This window comes from Phascolarctos cinereus, unplaced genomic scaffold, assembly GCF_003287225.1.
Source record: "Phascolarctos cinereus isolate Bilbo 61053 unplaced genomic scaffold, phaCin_HiC Scaffold_9;HRSCAF=440, whole genome shotgun sequence".
In the NCBI taxonomy this organism is placed as follows: domain Eukaryota; kingdom Metazoa; phylum Chordata; class Mammalia; order Diprotodontia; family Phascolarctidae; genus Phascolarctos; species Phascolarctos cinereus.
Window position 1 is genome coordinate 45,551,363 of NW_027556402.1, and position 15,013 is coordinate 45,566,375.

The following is a 15,013-nucleotide window of genomic DNA, read 5'->3' on the forward strand; positions in this document are numbered from 1 at the left end:
GTTTCTTAATTAGCATTTTCTGTTATAAAGTAATGACTGATTACTTTTTCTGTTTCAGTGAACCATTCAAGGAAGTTTTATCCTACAAGGTAATACATAATCCAGGAAGGTGTCATATTTTCTTTGTATAAGCTTCTTTAAGTTCTCCCCTATCACGTTTGTAGTGGAGTGAATAATTTGCTTTTTGGTTTTAATTACGAATAGTTCAATGTGTCAGTGTTTTTAAAGTTATTAAAATGCAGAATGTTGGACTGTTACATGGCAATTCTGAATCGTGGCAGTCTGATCCAGATTGCAGCTAACAAATGTGTTGGTGTGGCAGTGACACTCAGTGCTGTCAGAGACAGTAAATTGCTGTTCTTTAGGCGTTCCTTCTTCCATCTTCTTGTCTTTCCCTCATTCCTGAAAGGCCCAGACTCGCCACCTTCACCTCTTAGAAATCCAAGTTCCTTTCCAAACTCAGCCCAGGTAGCACCCCCCTCTCCCCCATCGCTTTTTATTTATCTTGTGTTTATTTTATATGCATTTGTACACATACAGATTGTTTCCACCAAGGGAATTCAAGTTCCTCAAGGACAATGACTGTTTCCCTTTTGTCTTTGTGTTTCAGGCACAGTCTGTGGCACATAGTAGGTACTTAACAGATGCTTACTGATTGATGGATAGAGCATAAGCTTACTTTGCCATCATCACTCTTTATTAATGTCTTCTGTGATGTAATTTATATCTTATTTATCTAATTATTGGATTTATGATACATTCAAATAGATTGGCATCATAATGTGGTGAAGAAATCCCCTTTTTCTAAAAACAATTTCTTGTGATCCTTTGAGATTTTCCTTTATTAATTTTGCTGCAAAATTATAATTAAAATGGGAGGTTAGTCTAGTTTAGTGGTGTCAAACTCAGGTAGAAATGGATTGGATCCCTGTAGGCTGCAGAATGCCTTAGAAAACCACATGTTAACATGTGTTCTGTTGTATTTTTATTTATTTTGTTAAATGTTTCCAAATTACATTTTGATCTGGTTTAGGCCCTACTTGGGGGTGTTGTGGACACATGTGGCCAAGTGCTTGACACCTCTGGGCTAGGTGACTTCAGAGATCCCTTCCAGTGTTAGGTCTCTTATGTTATGCATATAGATTTAAAACTGACAGTCTCATTTTAAATAGAAACTTTTAGCGTTTATTGTGTCTTAACACTTTGTGATTTGAGTTTAGCATTGGAACCTGAATCTGTCCTACAGGGCGTTAACTATCCCTCCTATCTTTGTGTCTTTAAGAACCTTTGATTTGTCATCCAAGTCACTGGTCAAAACTTTGAACAGGACAGGTCTCTCATGTACTTCACTAGACAACTCCCTCCAAGTCAATATTGATCCATTAAAGTCAGTCAGTCAGTAAGCATTTATGAAGTATCTCATGTTTGCCATAAAATGTGTTATGCTCTAGGGATACAAAGAGAGGTCATCTGAAGTTCTGAAGGAGCTCACTGGCCTTTGGGGAGACAACTTGAAAATAGCCATTCAAACATGTACAGAATAAATTGGAGATAATCAGCTGAGAGAAGGGATGAGCAGAGAGGGAGATTGAAACAGTCTTCTCATAGGCAGGATTTTTTCTGAGGCCTGGAGCAAACCAGGAGACAGAGATGAAGAGGGAGCACATTCTGGGCCTTTGGACTAGCACTGGATCTGCTCTCAGGATCACAACCCAGAATTTCCATGAATGACCACTAAAGGCAAAGTTACTTCAGTCACCTATCTGTGACCTTATTGATATGGGTGACCCTCCTGTGGTACAGATCATGTCTCCTCCCTTCTTACTTTTCCTTTGTGACTATACTATCTAGTATATCTAGTCCAGGGGTGGGGAACCTGAGACCTCAAGGCCACATGTGGCCCTCTAGGTCCTCATGTGTGGGCCTTTGGATTCCTGGACTTGAGGACCTAGAAGGTCACATGTGGCCTTGAGGTGTCAGGTTCCCTATCCCTGATAGTCAGTCTTTATCTTTCAATTAGTCTTCCACAAGATCTGTCCAAAGTGCTGGACACCGGCCTGCTTGCTGGTCAAGCAAAACATTTCATCTCCTGACTCCAGGCATTTTCACTGGCTGTCCAGACAGAAGTACTCAGTTATCACCCTGCTGTTCTCACATATCCCAACTGATGCCTGTATCACATGACCTTAATGATCTTAACCTCCTGAACTCTCCAGTTTAGCATGATTTTCCTAAAATACAGCATGCAAATGTGAATAATCAGTAATCCAGTGGTAGTCTGATGGAGTTAGAATTCCCTAGCCTTAGCCTTAAGACAGCCTAAGATTACAATAGTAGCTTTCTTAAGTGTCATATCATAACATAACATTGAACCACATTGAGCTCCCAGAACTTTTTTAGTAAAATTACTGTTTAACTACGTGTTCCCCATCTTGTATTTGTGAAGGTGATTTTTTTGAACCTGCATGTAAGACTTGATATTTAAGGCCTCAAGATTTTGTTTTTGTGAGGAGCATGGTTCAGCAACTCACTGCTCCCCTAGAAACATACCATGCGGAGTTCCCTCCTCCCTTAAGAAACAAAATTTAAACTGAAGTGAGCAAAGAGACATTTATTTATTTACAGTCCTTTTGAGAACCAGGCACACACACTGTACAGAAGCAGGGACAAGCTGTATACAGTTAGATCAGTCCTACGCCTCCCTCCAGAGTCAGGAGCGGTCCAGGCTTTTTCGAGTAACAATCTTCCTGGTACTCCCACTTCATAACATGTCCCTCCTCCTGCTAACATCTGAAATGTGCCTAGTTCTGTGCTATTGCTCCCCTCTGGGCAGAGAAGTTAGTATTAATGAGCCTATTACACATGTGTACTCTAAGTAGAGCTTAACCTTTGTCCTGCTTAGGGCCTCCCTAACCAAACAAGCAATTTGATCCACTTTTAGCTGATTCTAGAACCTCTGACCTTTTCTGTCAATTTCCTTATATGGAAACAATGGTTTCTTATCTCTCACAGTTTTAATCTTCAGTATATGAGCTATCCCTCCCAATTTTGTGTAATCTGTAAATCTGGTAAGCATAGCATCTGTGCTTTTATGCAAGTTGTTGATTTAAAAAAGTGAAGTACCATAGGTCCAAGCTTAGATTGTCTCCTAGAGACCAGAGACCCAGGCCTCCATCAATGGCTTACATCTTGCCATCTAACCAGTTTGAAATCTATCTAAATGAACGGTCATCTAGTTCAAAATTGTCTGAATTTTCTACATGACAGTAATGAAAGGTATTGTCATATTTTTCTGAGATCTCAAATTATTTATACAGAGAGAGAGAGAACATTCTGCTAATCCTTTTATCAGAAGAAATGCATTCTAGAAGTTGACTAGGAATGAAAGTCAGGCTCACTAGCCAGTAGCTTGAAAGTCTCTTCCCTGTTTGCCTGCCCTTCCCAGTTCTGAAGCATTTCTTTCATGCTTAGCAGACTTTCAGTGATCACTGCAGAGTTCAGTCGTGCCAGTCAGTTTTTTTGATATAGAGCAATAGATAGATAGATAAAGCACTTGCTAAGCACTTGTATCCTGAAATGTTAAGAACTAATGACTTGAACTCATTAAAGGAGCTAAGTATTCTCTTGCTTTCTCCTCACTAACCCTTAGTAATAACTCACTGTTAGTCATTTCTGTTTTGTCCCTTCCTTTCCAAAAACTAACTTCCCTGACAGAGGAAAAAAGTTCTGAACAGTTCTGACTTCCCTCTGCATCTGTTAATTAGCCTCCTATCCTTCCTGAATATGTAGCCCTTCTCTTGGAGCATTCTCTTTTCTCCACTTGGCTTTAAAAACAAATCTTTCAGACCTAATTTACTTGAACTCCTTCCTTATGACCATTTCTATAGTTCACTTTTATTTTTTAAGCACATGAAAATCAGGAGAAAAATCTTTTTTTTTAATTTAAGTTAACTGTATGTTCCCTGGCAATAATTAATAGTTGCCTTAGTTTCCTCGTTAATGAACAAAGTGCCTCAGAGGCCAAATGATGGATATTGACTCATCCTCAGTTCAACTGTTAGTTGGGAAGGTTTTGTTCCCTTAGAAAATGTCACTGTCCTACCTAAAACAGCTGTTACATAGCATTCATTTGTCCCTCTTCCTGTCTCTGCTGGCCCTGGCCACACATAAATTAAGAGTGCTGGGCAAAATGGTTAGGGCTTCTACTCCTTCAGCAACCAGAAGCCTCCTAAAATTATGTCATTGAGGGGAATCGCTCAGTTTTTTCACAGTAGAAAATAATTGCCAATCTTTCTATTAGATTCTTTTTTCTGTAAGATACAGAAACACTTAGATGAAGTTGTAGGGGACAAGAGAAAAATGAGAGTTAATTATAGATCTTCACTAAATTGGTGGGTGGGTGGAAGGAAGGGACAAAGCAACAGAGAATATAGCAGTGATTAAGCTGTCAGGTGGAGATCCCTGGGAACTGGAATAGCTAACACTGGATTATCCACCAGTTCTTCCTCTCCCCACTGTCACTGGGTAAAAATCCCTGGACGCCATTTGTAGGGGACTTTATTACTACTCTGTGGTCTAGTAGAAAGAGCTGGACTCGGAGGCCCGAGATTTGGGCCGGTAGGATCCCCCAGACGCTTAGGAGCCACGCCACGATGGGCAAGTCTTTTGAGCTCTCTGAGTCTTAGTTGATTTGATTACCAAAAGAAGATAATGAAACTTGCACTGCCTACCTTACTGTGCAGATAAAATGAGACGATGTATATAAATGTGCTTTGTACTGAAAGTGATATAAAATCTAAGTTATCATTACTGGCATTCAAAGAAAACATTTTCTTAAGGGGAAAAACCATTGCATCATAGCCCTCCTGGAACGTTGTGGCAGCTAAGGGCAGTTCTTGATTACTCAAGGCTTTCATCTGGTCTCAGATTCTGGCCGATTGCCACAGGTAAGAAGATTGGACTAGAAGATGATTTCTCATTAGCTGCACCTGAAGATCAGTCTACTAGAAAAAAACATGACCCAGCACTCATCTCACAAAGCTGGCACTTTTTCAGAAATCTTAATTTAAAAGAAAAAAAGAAGACATTTTACTTTATTTTAAAAAGTATAAACTTTTGTTGTGTTAAATGGCAAAAGGGGTATGTCCTTACTATTCAGGGACAGCGACTGACCTGTGATTTCATTGGTGTAGGGAACTCCAAAGTGAGGACAGTCCCTCTCACAGTGCAGGTCTGCACCTTCTCTGGATGCTTAGAAGCCCAGAGAAGTTAAAGCACTTGTCCAGGATCAAAGATGCCCAGGATGTGTCAGGGATGGGACTTGAGCCTAGGGCTTGGCTGCAAGTCCAGCGCTTTCCATTATGCCATGCTGCCTGTCACTTTACTATTAAGTAGTAGTAGTAATAATAATAATAGTAATAAAACTTCTTTGGAACAAAAGCCTGAAATTAAAGCCTTACTCTGTTGCTTTTTTCTTTTAGGAACACATGATTCTTTGCAGATTTGCAGATCAGACAGCTGTCCAGCTACCTCAAGAACGAAGACTAATAGGTATGTATGTTCACAGACCAGCTCTTGTGAAACTCATGCACAGTTGGCTCAGTGATATACTGACTTACTAATAGGGGGGAGATGGGTTCAGCATGATACTAAAGGTCACTTTTTCCCACAGCACTTATCTGAGAATTAAGAATATGTTATAACTATAACCATTTTTTTCTTCCAACCTTTATGAACTTTTGTTAGGTTTCATTCTTTTTTTTTTAAATCCTGAGTTAAGAATGATAAAATATTGTATCAGTTTTTATAACAAAGATATAATACATCTCTTTGCTACTATATGACCAAACTCCAAGATCACTCCAAGAACATTAAAGAAAGGAGTAATGAAGGGAAAGTCTGTATAGCAAGTATATGAATCTTTAAAAAAAATGTATAGTGATAAAAAGAGAAAAGATACTGAGAGCTGGCATTTATTAGACACTTGTGGTTTATAATATGCATTATCTCATTCCAATACCAATTCCAGTGAAAACCAACAAATTCTGAAAATGACCAGGAGAAGGACCTTCAAATGTAAAAGAGAGGAAATTCAAGTAACTCAACTGTTCCTTACCCACCAGAAACCACAGAAGGACAGAGGAGTTAAAGATGCAACATACACAAGGTGACATACCCTGCAAATCTGAACCTAATCAATGAAAAAAGATGGAATTTCAGTGAAAGAGGCTTTTAAGTTATTCCTACCAAAAAAATGAGAGATCATTTGCTTTGCAGACACTGCAGTCAAGAAAAATACAGGAAAGGTTTAAAAAATACAGCAACTGAGAAAGACATAAGCAAGTAACAAAATAAATTACCCTAAGAAAAAAAGGGAAAGAAACCCAATGGAGAAAGACATCTATAAAGTTAAAAACAGCAACAACAAAATTGCAACAGAAGGTCATTAAGAAATTTCTTTTTAAAAGTACACAAGAAAGCAGAGGTGAAAGAAATTAAACTGAAGATATAATGGTGGAGAAATAGGCCTAAAACACAATGGGCTAAACCTTGCAACATCTTGGTTAGAGGTGAATCAGTGTTTGGGGGAAGACTAAAAGTGCAGAATGGAAGAGCACATAAAAGGAGGGAGGAAGAAGATCGGAGAGGTTGTATGACCCGCCCTGACCAAATCAGCGGCAAACAATGAACAGAAGATAATTACTGTGGCCTCTGTGAAAGAAGAATGGCATTGAAAGGGGACAACAAAGGCAGAAATCTCAATTCAGTGATTAAAGGGGGTCCCACTGAAGAAAGCTCCCATGGAAAAGAAAGGGAAAGAGCATTTATTTTATTTACTTGTGACTGTGTGCCAGGCATTGTGCTGAGTGCTTTACAAGTGTCATTTCCTTTAATCTTCACAACGATTCTGAGAGGCAGGTGCTTTTATCATTCCCTGTATGTGGTTGAGCTAGTTAAGTGTCTGAGGTCAAATGTGCAGGCAGGCCTTCTTGACCCCGACCCAGGATGTTCTCCATTACACCATCCCCCTGCTTCTCCTCCTGGGAAGAAAGAGACATTCTGTAAAGGGAGACTTTACAATCGTCAGCAGGATTTTGGTGCTTAGAGAGACCACTGCCTCTGAGAGAATGCTGTGCATTTGTAAACAGCACTATGCTTCAGGAGAAAGGGAATCAGAGCTCCTTCTTCATGTGAGAGAGGGGTGAAAGAGGAGAGAGTGGCAGAAGGCAGCTGAGTGAGAGATCAAGAAGAGAGAAGAGGGAGCTCATGGCAAATGGCCTCGACTTTTTTCTTTAAAATATGAGGCAAAGATTCTTTGCTGAGAGAGTTGGAGGGGGAAATCATGGAAGGTTTGAGGAGGGATGAAGAGGTTTGGAAATGCTGCTGTGGAAAGGGGGTAGTGAATTGATTAAGGAGGTATAGCAAGATTACCTAGCATCAGTGAGGGCCCAGTTGAGTGGTGTAACATATATGTAGTGGTCAGGATGGTTGCCTGATTTTCTCCCTGATTCAGTAGGAAGTGTGTAGAAGCAGAGGCAATGGATGATGAAAGTTACCCAAGGCTGAGGCTTAGAAGGGTGCAATCAACGATATCTTAAGGAGGCTGGGGACTCAAGAGGACAGTGTAAAGATGAACTTGTTCACCAGTGGTTGAAGATGGGGAAAAGAGGAGACAGTGGCTAGTACAGGGGAGACAGCTGAGGAGAAAACTGAGGAGTCAAGGGAGTGGGGGTCACAGTGTGGATGAAGAGTAGGGTTTGGTGAGGAAAGACAGAGGGAGAGGTGTAAAACCAATGGATTATGGTAAGATAAGGGGATTTTGAGGTCTATGAACATGTGGGTGATGGCAAGATTGAGGTTAAGGTTACCTTTGTGGGGGTGGTAAAGGTGAGGAGGAGTAGCTCATGGGAGATGGGTAGGTTGAGGAACTGAGTAGTTAAGAATGTTTGAAGGAGAGTCAGTGTGAATGTTGAAGTCCCCAAGCATAAGGGCATGAGTTGAGGAGGAGAGAAAAATTGTGAGCCAGGTACTTAACTCATTAAGGAAGGAAGGAAAATGGTCTGGGGATCTGTAGCAACAGCCACCAGGATTTTAATTGGGTGATAGATAAGAGCTGCACGAACCCCAAAGGAAGAGAGGTTACTGAGTGAAGGAGGAAGGGGAGAACCTGGAAATGGGGAGCACAGAGTATCCCAACTTCTCCACTTTGACTGTTGAGCCAAGGGGAATGAATGAAAGGGCAGCCAGTACTGGAAGAGGTGGCCAGGGAGTCGGTGTCATTGGAGGGCAGAAGTAAGTTTTGCCCTTAATACATATTGTTGAGTGACTGATGGATTGATTGATAGCTAAAAGATGGAAGGAGTGAGAAAGGAAAAGGCTTAGGATGAAGTAAGTTTGTTGTGTATGGAGCAGGCATTTCAGGACTCACAATGGAAGGAGTGGATGGCATTTGGCCTGAGAAGGGTGAGGAGTAGAGAAATAAGAAATTGGATGGTGGCAGGCAGGGAATGGGATTTGGATGATGGCCTACAGCAGTTCAGAATCACTCAGATGTGTAGAGTATGACTGGATGTGAGGATGTTCATCCCAGAAGAGCCTGGAGATTGGGCTAGAAACAAGTGCAGTACAAGATGAAAGGCACAAAATTACTGGGGAGATCCCATTTCACTTCTCTTCTTCCCTCTGAAGGCTGGAGATTAGGTGGGAAACTGTGCAGCCAGAAATAAAGTCCTGCTCCCCTTTGACTTCCCTCAAGGGCCAGGCTTAACAGGAGATGGAAGGCCTGAGGTCCAGAGGATGGCTCCTCTTTTGCGCTGGGTGATCTCCACATCCTGGTTGGGAGGATGTTCTGGAACCTCCTGGCCTTGGTGGAAGTTGCTTTGCCATTCGCTAGCAGCATTCCCTAAGGCAGGCCTGCACAACTGTGGCTGGCTGGCCGCTTACAGCACACCAAAGGATTTCTTCTACATACAAAAGATGTTTTCCTCTACATTTTTCGAGGACGGTACAAAGATGCCTGGACTGTTGCAATAGGCACAAGTCTCTGCTGCAGTCCATCTTTCCTTCTACTGTTCCTCCTAAAGCACTGATCCGACTCCATTACCACACCACATCTCTCTCTATTTAACAAACTCCAGTGACTTCTATTACCTCCAGAATCAGATAGAAAAATTTCTGGTGTTCAGAGCCCTTCGTGGCTTCTCTAGGCCCCCACCACCACCACCACCACTTTCCAGTCTTCTTGCACTTAACTCACCTCCGCATCCACCTCTTCAAGCCAGCAGGGGCTGCCCTCCATACCCCCATGCTGTCCCTCCTCATCTCTGCCTCCTGGCCTCCCTTTGCTTCCTTGGAGTCCCTGCTGAAATCCCCTCTCATACAGGAAGATTTTCACAGTATTCTTTATTGCTAGTGCCTTCCTCCTGTTGATTATTTCCAGTTTATCCTGTATGTATCTTGTTTGTACATGGATGTTTACAGATTGTCTCCTCCATTAGACTACAAGGTCATTGAGAACCACGGTCGGTCTTTCACCTTTCTTTTTATCCCCAGTGCTTGGCACAGTGCCTGGCATGCAGTAGGCCCTTAATAAATGTTAATTGATTGACACACCTACCCCCTCTTTTGCAGAGGTCCACGGGTGTGGTGCAGTGCCTATATTTTCAGACTTTTGGAATGTATTGATCAGCTTTGCTGATTTTTTTTTCTTTTCCCCTTTAAATTGTTATTTGTTTTATAGGATTGCTATCCATGAGGGGGTAGAGAAAGGATACTAGTAGAAATTTTGGTGATGTAAAAACAATCAAAAGATGTCAAAGATTTGTTTTTAAAAAATTTTGAGAGAAAAAATGACACATTCATCTGTTGATACAAAGATGAGATGGATAGAAGTGGGATTTGACCTTTTACATGACATTTCCTTTTCTTCAGTCACAATTAAGCTTTTTTTTTTTGGCATGTTCTGGGTTGTTTTTTTTTTAAACTGTACAAAATGTACAGTTTTTGTTCGCTGAATCCCTAAATGTGTATTTCCATGGACAGGGGGGAAAAAAGCTAGTCGCTAATTCCAGTTTACCCTTAATTTCCTCTTTCATTGTTTTTGTGGTTAGGCCTCTCCACTCTGCTGAAAATCTTACTATTGCAGCCATCCGTCTTCACCTTTGAAATTGTTTAAATGGTTAATGTGGGTTGATTTTTTTTCTTCAAAAATTGCCGTAGCAGGGAGACCAAATCTAGCTTCATGCTGATGCACTGTTGTGTTTTGCTTCTCCTGACCCTCAACGAATGATCAGTTGTTTGTTCTTTTCTGAGAAAAAAAAGTGAGGAGTTTTCAGTGGGCAAGAGTGTACATATTCCACTTTTCCTTGAGTTTGCAGAGGTTTTATAAAAATGCTTCTTAATCAGCAAAAACCGCTGTAGCTGAAATAGTATATTTTGGTACCCCCCCCAAAAAAAATTGGATAAATTTCAGTGTAGCCAGTAACATTTTTTCCAAGAAGATAGTATATAATTTGAACTTAGATCAGTTGAAGATTTAAAAAAATACCACTTAAAAACCCAAAACCATTTGTTTTGTTTTCTTTTATTCTACAAACCACTTCTGAAAATACGTTTGGGGATATCCAAAGACAGGAATTTGACTGCTGTACTTGCCAGTCTGGTTTCTGGGCTTTGGGATGAAAGTTGAGTACGGCTTTCTGGGAGGGGTGTGGCAGCTTTTCTGCTAACTTACAGTAAATCTTCTTAAAGTTGGATTTTTTTTTTAAGGAAAAATATGTTATACAAAACATCATAGATCCACCTGAAATAGTTACGTGGATTCCAAGCTGGAAGGGCTCCCTGAGGAAACAGGTAAAAAGCTAGTAACCAAAGCCCAGGGAAGTTGTCTTGCCCAGGGTCCCAAAGGTAATGATGACAGAGCTGATGCTAAAGCCCATGACCTCTGGTCCCAATCCTATTGCGTTTTTTTTTTTAACTACAAGGTCAGAAATGTGAGTTGTCCTCAAACATAGACCTTTAAAATTTTTTTTTTCTTCATCATCTTTTTGAACTAGAAGGCAAGGTAACAAGGATTTATTAAGCACTTATCATGTACCAGGAACTATGCCAAATGCTGGGGATATGTTTAACATACATGTGAGCGAAAAGAAAGACAATCCTTGCCCTCAAAGAGCTTACGTTCCAATGGGAGAAGACAACACATAAAAGGGAACTGAATGGGGTGCAAAGGGGCATGGGGGCAGGGTCCAAAAAGTCAGAAACACAGCCAGGAGGGGGATCAAACATGGCCGGCCTGGGCCTAGGAACTCAGTAATGGTAGAAGGGGCCGACCTGATGGTAAGATGTTCTAGAGTGAAAAGATCCTGAGTGCTGAGGGAAGTTTCTGAGGCTCTTCTGAAAGCAGCTGAATCTATAAAGGAAGTCATAGTTGTCTCTGTCTCTCTTTTATTTTTATATGGAATTTGTTCTGTGTGTTTCCTCTGTACTTTATGACTTACTATGCTGTTGGAGTGACTAGAGCTCTGGACTTGGAATTAGGAAGACTTGAGTTCAAATCTTGCCTCAGACACATACTAATTGTGTGACCTTGGGCAAATCACTGCCTCAGTTTCCTAATCTGTAAAACAAAAGAGTAGGACTCAACATTCTGAAGGCCCTTTCAGTTCTAAGTCTGTGAACATATAACTTAAATCTGTGTATCAGAACAACTTTTAAAATATCTTAATTGCTTTGAGTTTTTTTAAGACTGATCTTATAGACAGAAACAGAATTAGGTTACCTCACAGTGTTACAGATTCAGTTATCTTCAAGAGGATTGCAGAAGGAAATACTAGATAATGTATCTTTATTTAAAAGTATGACTGAAGACTGTACTTTAAAAAAATACCAAAGCTAACATTGTTGATGCCTTTAAAATATTAATATATCCCTGTTCTTTTAAACAAGCAAAAGTTGGCATCAGAGATAAATCTTTCAAAAACCATGACTCTGCGATATTCTCCTCTACATTTACACAGGAAAGTAACCAGACAAAAGAACTTTTTTAGGAAATGGCATCTACATCCTCTCTGTACTGTCTTCCCAATCCAGGATTTGGGAATAATGTTAAATTCTACCCATTTTCTACCCTTTATGTATACCTAGAATTGCCATGCCTTTGAAGAAGGGTTTCTCATGACACTTTTCTGTTGTGTTTCAGGCAAACAGTGTATGTGCCTTGTGGATCTGGATCGGGCCTGGGCTGCAGAAGAGCATGGCTATTCTGTCCAAGTGATATCCATGGAGCCTGAAAGTTGTTCTCCAAAAAATAACATGATAGTAGGTGTCCCTGTTTAGGCCAAGATACTATTCCCATTTGATTTTTTAGTCATCATAATCAAAACCTAGTTATTAGGAGCCTCCTGATCAATCTGGGAAGCCCCCACAGACATCTCAAAGCCAGGCTGCCTGAAGAGCCTTACAAGTCCTGCTTGTGGCATTTGGATTAGGCGGCTGCTGGTTCTCATGGCGAGAACCCCGAACAGTGCCAGCTGCCTGCCAAGGATCGTTCACTGAGCTGTCTTTCAAAGAACTGTCCTTTGACTGCAGGGATGAAGTTTTCCTCCTGGTGTTACTCATTTGACATTGCTGCTCAGAACACTTTGCACCTTTTTTTATGAGTCGTCCTGATCTCTACATGAAAAGTAAAGCTGGGCTTTTAACAAAAACTACTCTTTTTGTTTTGCTTTGTTTTAAACAATTTTATTTCCCCTATAAAAAAAATTAAATCATGTTTTGAGTTTGTGGAGTGATAATTTAGAGCTTTCATGTATATTCTTCAATTTAATTTGGTAGAGAAAATACCTCTATCCCTTCTCTTTTTTTTTTTTTACCAAATCTGTCGATTTATCCATTTAGTTAACTTCTAGTGAGGACTGTCCCTCTGCCCATGCAAGTGGGCACCAGCTCTGCATTTGTGGTCTTCAGGAGCTCCTCGAGCACTAAGGCTCAGTGACTTGCCCAGAGCTACATAGCCAGCAATGGCTCAGAGGTAAGATTTGAACTTAGGTCCTTCTCCAGGCTGCCATACTCCTTCTTTCTTGCCTACTTTTAAAATATTTTTATGCAGTTTCACTCAGATAATTTCACTGTAACAATCTCTTCATTTAAAAGTTTTTGGAAAGATAGCAGAGTGTGTGTGTGTGTGTGTGTGTGTGTGTGTGTGTGTGTGTGTAAATTTTCCAATACAGAACTTGGAATTGATTCAGACTTAATTGTGAGATATCAGCCAAGAGGTGGATTCACGACTTCAGAAGAGAAAGATTCATGAAGAGAAGAATTATTGATTTTAGTTACATTAGTTCTGTCATTATGTAACTGACATTTCCCTTATTTTCTTGGCCAGATATCAATCACAGTTGATTGTTTTTCTGTGCCTATTTGTGTGTAACTTGGGAGGATAATTTTTTGTGTTTTTAGGAAATTGTTCTTACTGATCCTCAGCACTGTAACCCTCCCATTTTCCCCATTAACCACAGTTTTAGGGGCAGATAGCACGTCCCTCACCTTTCCCCATGCTGCCAAATTCACCAGATTCTAGCTTGTGCTGTAGTCCCCTTTTAGGTAAGAGTAACTTCACTGCCCTCCAATCTCTTTGTGGGTTTTTTTTGGGGGGAAGGGGGGGTGTAGTGAACAAAACAGAGTGTTTTTTTCTTGCACATAAGGAATTAATTTTTTTAAGCCATCATAATGTTCATTAGAATATGAATTTAGAACTAAGAGAGACTTTAGAGGTCACCTAGTCTAACTCATTTTATAAGTGACTTGCCCAAGGTCTTCCAAATCATTAGTGGCAAAGTCTAGCTTTTAACCACTCAGATATTCTGACTCTAAATCCAGCATTCTTTCCACCATACCATGTGTTTCAAAGGAAAGCTGCCAACTTTTGATCCCTAGAGCTCATGAAGAAGAAAATAGATAAATAAGTCCAAATCTTGTGTGGTTTATTATGTAGTCAGCTGCCTGAAGACAGAGACCCGTCTCAAAAGCAATTTTTTTTTTGAAATTCACTTCCTGACTGATTTGATAAACACATGGTTTTAACATGTTTATAGATCCAGCCACAGGATTCATGGTGAAGTGGAAAGAGTCCTAACTTGAGTCAGAGGACCTGGGTTCAAATCCTGCCCTTGATATTTATTACCTGTGTGACTTCAGCTCGAGTCTCTAAGGCCCTCCCTGAGGTTAGTTTCCTCATCTGTACAATGAGATCCTTTCTGATTGTAGACCTATGATACTAGCCACAGTTGCACATTTGGTTTGCTTAAGACCATCCCATAGCCTTGTCCTCCCAATCACTTCCATTTTATAGATTTCTTTGGCTGTTCAAGAAGAAAAAAAAGAAAAACTGGGCAATAACAATTAGGCCTTTATCCCACAGGTCCCATAAGTCATGCATCTAGGATTTGTGGACAAGATCAGAAAATGTCACCTTGTTTTAAAACCAAAGTTAATAAATAAGATCAACATAAGTGAATGAAACCCACCCTAAAAGATGGTTTATGAATGGATTGTTGCTGAGACTGTGTCTCCCAAATCCAGTCACGGAGACTGGAAACCCCATCAGGGAGACCCCAAAGGGTGACAAACGTGAAATAAGCTATCGTCTCTCCACTCTCCAATTGTGTCATGTCCATCATGTTATTGTAACAGAATGGTGATGTGGGTAAACTCTGGAAAAATGGAGAGTGAGTAATTTGTCATCTTGTCTCTCCCTGCCCATGGAAGGGGAGAGGGAGCTCTGACCCACCGATAGGAGTATTCTGATGACCTCTGCACCCTGTAGTAGAGCAAGAGACCTTCAAGTAATTATAGTTTGAGAACGTTGCCTCTTAAGAACTTCCCGTTTCCGTTACCCTTCCTCTCAGATTACCAAGCACCCTCAGAAAACTAGAAGACCTCAGATGGCATTTCTAATTCTTAAGGATTTAGGATTCCCTTGAGCCCTTTTCAGGGCTGCACGTCCACCATTGGG

The 15,013-nt window shown here is 40.6% G+C and overlaps 1 protein-coding gene across 1 annotated transcript in view; it reads left to right on the top strand.

The window, feature by feature from the left end:
• GSTCD (glutathione S-transferase C-terminal domain containing) overlaps positions 1-12,772 on the top strand; it is a 183,973-nt gene extending 171,201 nt beyond the window's left edge. The window contains exons 10-12 of the mRNA XM_020974741.2: positions 59-89; positions 5,481-5,550; positions 12,200-12,772. Coding sequence (XP_020830400.1) covers positions 59-89; positions 5,481-5,550; positions 12,200-12,336 — 238 coding nt within the window. The 3' untranslated portion in view covers positions 12,337-12,772. The remainder of the gene's footprint in view (positions 1-58; positions 90-5,480; positions 5,551-12,199) is intronic.
• Positions 12,773-15,013: the final 2,241 nt, after the last annotated feature.